The sequence below is a fragment of the Otolemur garnettii genome, unplaced genomic scaffold, assembly GCF_000181295.1.
Source record: "Otolemur garnettii isolate 467f Iridium unplaced genomic scaffold, OtoGar3 scaffold00099, whole genome shotgun sequence".
Classification (NCBI taxonomy): domain Eukaryota; kingdom Metazoa; phylum Chordata; class Mammalia; order Primates; family Galagidae; genus Otolemur; species Otolemur garnettii.
In genome coordinates, this window is record NW_003852494.1 from 1,879,444 (window position 1) to 1,881,903 (window position 2,460).

The following is a 2,460-nucleotide window of genomic DNA, read 5'->3' on the forward strand; positions in this document are numbered from 1 at the left end:
CCCAGGACTATTCTGAATAATGTTATGTTACAAAAAAAAAAAGTTATGTTACATTATCTAAGCAGCACATGAAGCAAGAAAAATATAAGCTAATGTACTACTTCAATCCAAGGAATGTTCCTAGTCTTTTGTGTATTTTAATCTAATTTAGTACGTATTGTTTAAGCAAATTTGCTAAAAAGGATACGTTTTATGACCTCATGAAGAGCGAATTGACATCTTATCTGTTTAAAATCTTACAGACTGCTTGAGTCAGAGGTGAGAGAAGTGTAGCAAAACCAACCGAGTGTCATCCAATCTAGCTGAAGGAATCGATCTTAATTTACCTCAGTTTCTCTGTCCCCAAAAGTCAATTCCAAGGGATCACACGAATCCTTTTATTGTGCTAGGATTTTGGTTATTTTCAACATTGCTTAAGAGAGCATTTGGGAATTGAACGTTGGTTCTCCAAGTGTTTTCAATAAAATTTGTTTTTAAAGACAGCGACCTAACGTATGCAGCTGCCTCTCCTTAGTGCGCACCCTGGAGTGAGGAGCCCCGAGGTCGTTACCGAATGTGAGCCGTGAGACCTCACGGGAGAAAGTCCGAGGCCCTACTCCAACGACTGTAACAAAAGCCTTCAAACTAACCGGCGTTTTCTAATTCACCACGGCCCTTCCTACCCTCTTCTCCCCGCAAACTTGACCACCCACCCCCGAAAACCACATCACTGTAGCAGCAGGTTCCTCCGGGAACGCTGTCTCCTATTTCAGCCATTCAACCCAGCAAGCCGCTCCCAAGAGCTTCTCCCGCCACGCCCACCCCCGCCCGTCCCCACTCAGGGCGGAAAGGAGTCCTTCCCTGCCCCACGGGCGTCGCCAGAGGCCCTGCCCTACTCCCGCCACTTCATTGGCTCCGGTGACCGGCCCCCGGAATATCAGCTCTGGATTGGTCGGCTTGGATGCCGCTCTGAGCTTTACCGCGGCACGTGGCGAGCGTGGCCACGCCCCTTACGTCCGGTCGCTGGGTCGCCTCGGCAGGCCCCTTAATCGCTGCCCAGACGGAAGGAGGTCGGCTGAGTGTGGGGCTGGTATGTTGCTGAGGTCTCCTGCAGAGCCGACCGAGCCGAGACTGTTGCGGCCATGAAGGTGAGGGGCCGGTGGAGCCGGGCAGACCCTCGCCTGTCCTATTCGGCCGAGGCACTCAAAGCGCCTCCTTTTTTAGCAGTTATCTCGCCGGCATCTCGGATAGTTCCGCTAAGGGCGGTCGCCAGCCGGTCGTCTGGGGCCCTGACCCGCACAGGGGTGAGAGGCTGCGTTCCGGGACCCTCTCGAGCTCCGACAGCGCCTCCTGTCAGCGAGCCCGAGGAGTGGGGAGAGACCAGCCACCCCTCGCCCTCACGCCTGGTGGGCCCCACTCTGCGCCAGGCCCTGCGCGCTTCCTCGGGGACCTGAGGCAAAATCGCTAGGTGCTCGCCTCAGCCCTCGGTGCCTTTGCCTTCGGCGTACTCCCTCCTGCCTCGAGTCCTTGAACTAACCCACCTGTCGGGGACATCATGGGAGCGAAGAGAAAAGGAGTGGTGCAGGGAATGGTGAGGACGGGACTAGGCTAACAGGTTAGCAACGCCTCAGGGCAGGGATGCTACCCCGAAGGGATTCTTAGGGGTAACGTTGAGGCCGTGACCTAGAGCGCGAGCCGGTTAGCTGTGTCTCCACTGCCACTAGATACGCAGCAAGTAATTTGACAGCTTGAGTTCTCCTAGGTGGGAGTGAGAGCGTGGGAGCATCACTGTTAGAAGTTTAAGGAATGGGGGAAGGGGAGAGGTTCTGACCTACTTTTGGGAGGTGAGTCTCAACTTGATCACTGAGAGTTCTAAAGAGCTCTGTGTACAGTAGTCAGTTTTATTCAGATATTGATTCATTTACCAAGCTCAAACCAAGTGGGATGAGTCATAAGGTGAGGATACCATTCCAGACATAGATGATTTTATTAATCTCAATGAAGAGGTGTGCTTGGCGTGGATAATGAAAATAATAGTGAGCTGCTAGATTACCTTCACAAAGTGTCAAAGATTTATTATGGAAGATTGAAAGAGCGTCAAGTTGCTAGAAATTCATCATCTATGAAATGTTGGTCATTTTCTGTGTTAGCCAAGAAGGAGAAGTAGTGAACAAAGATAATTGAAAACATATTCCCACCCTTTACCATTCAAAAGAGGAGACATTCACAAGTAACCGCATTGCAAGGCAGAGGATATGAGGTATTAAAAAATGCAAAACCCACAGGATCAAGAAAAGATACTTCTGACTAAGGAAAGCAAGAAATATTGTGGAAGAGGTAAATTTTGAACACCACCTTGAAGTATGAGGATATTGTTAAGAGCTTGTGTTTTTTTTTTTTGAGACAGAGCCTCAAGCTGTCCCCCTGGGTAGAGTGCTATGGCATTACAGCTCACAGCAACCTCCAACTCCTGGGCTCAAG

At 50.4% G+C, this 2,460-nt stretch overlaps 1 protein-coding gene across 2 annotated transcripts in view; it reads left to right on the forward strand.

Moving 5' to 3' along the window:
* The first annotated feature begins 991 nt into the window (after positions 1–991).
* Positions 992–2,460, forward strand: part of RNF34 (ring finger protein 34) — a 27,345-nt gene continuing 25,876 nt past the window's right edge. The window contains exon 1 of one of the 2 annotated variants that reach the window (XM_023516862.1): positions 992–1,127. In XM_023516862.1, coding sequence (XP_023372630.1) covers positions 1,122–1,127 — 6 coding nt within the window. In that variant the 5' untranslated portion in view covers positions 992–1,121. The remainder of the gene's footprint in view (positions 1,128–2,460) is intronic. The other variant, XM_012809052.2, reaches the window with a different exon arrangement.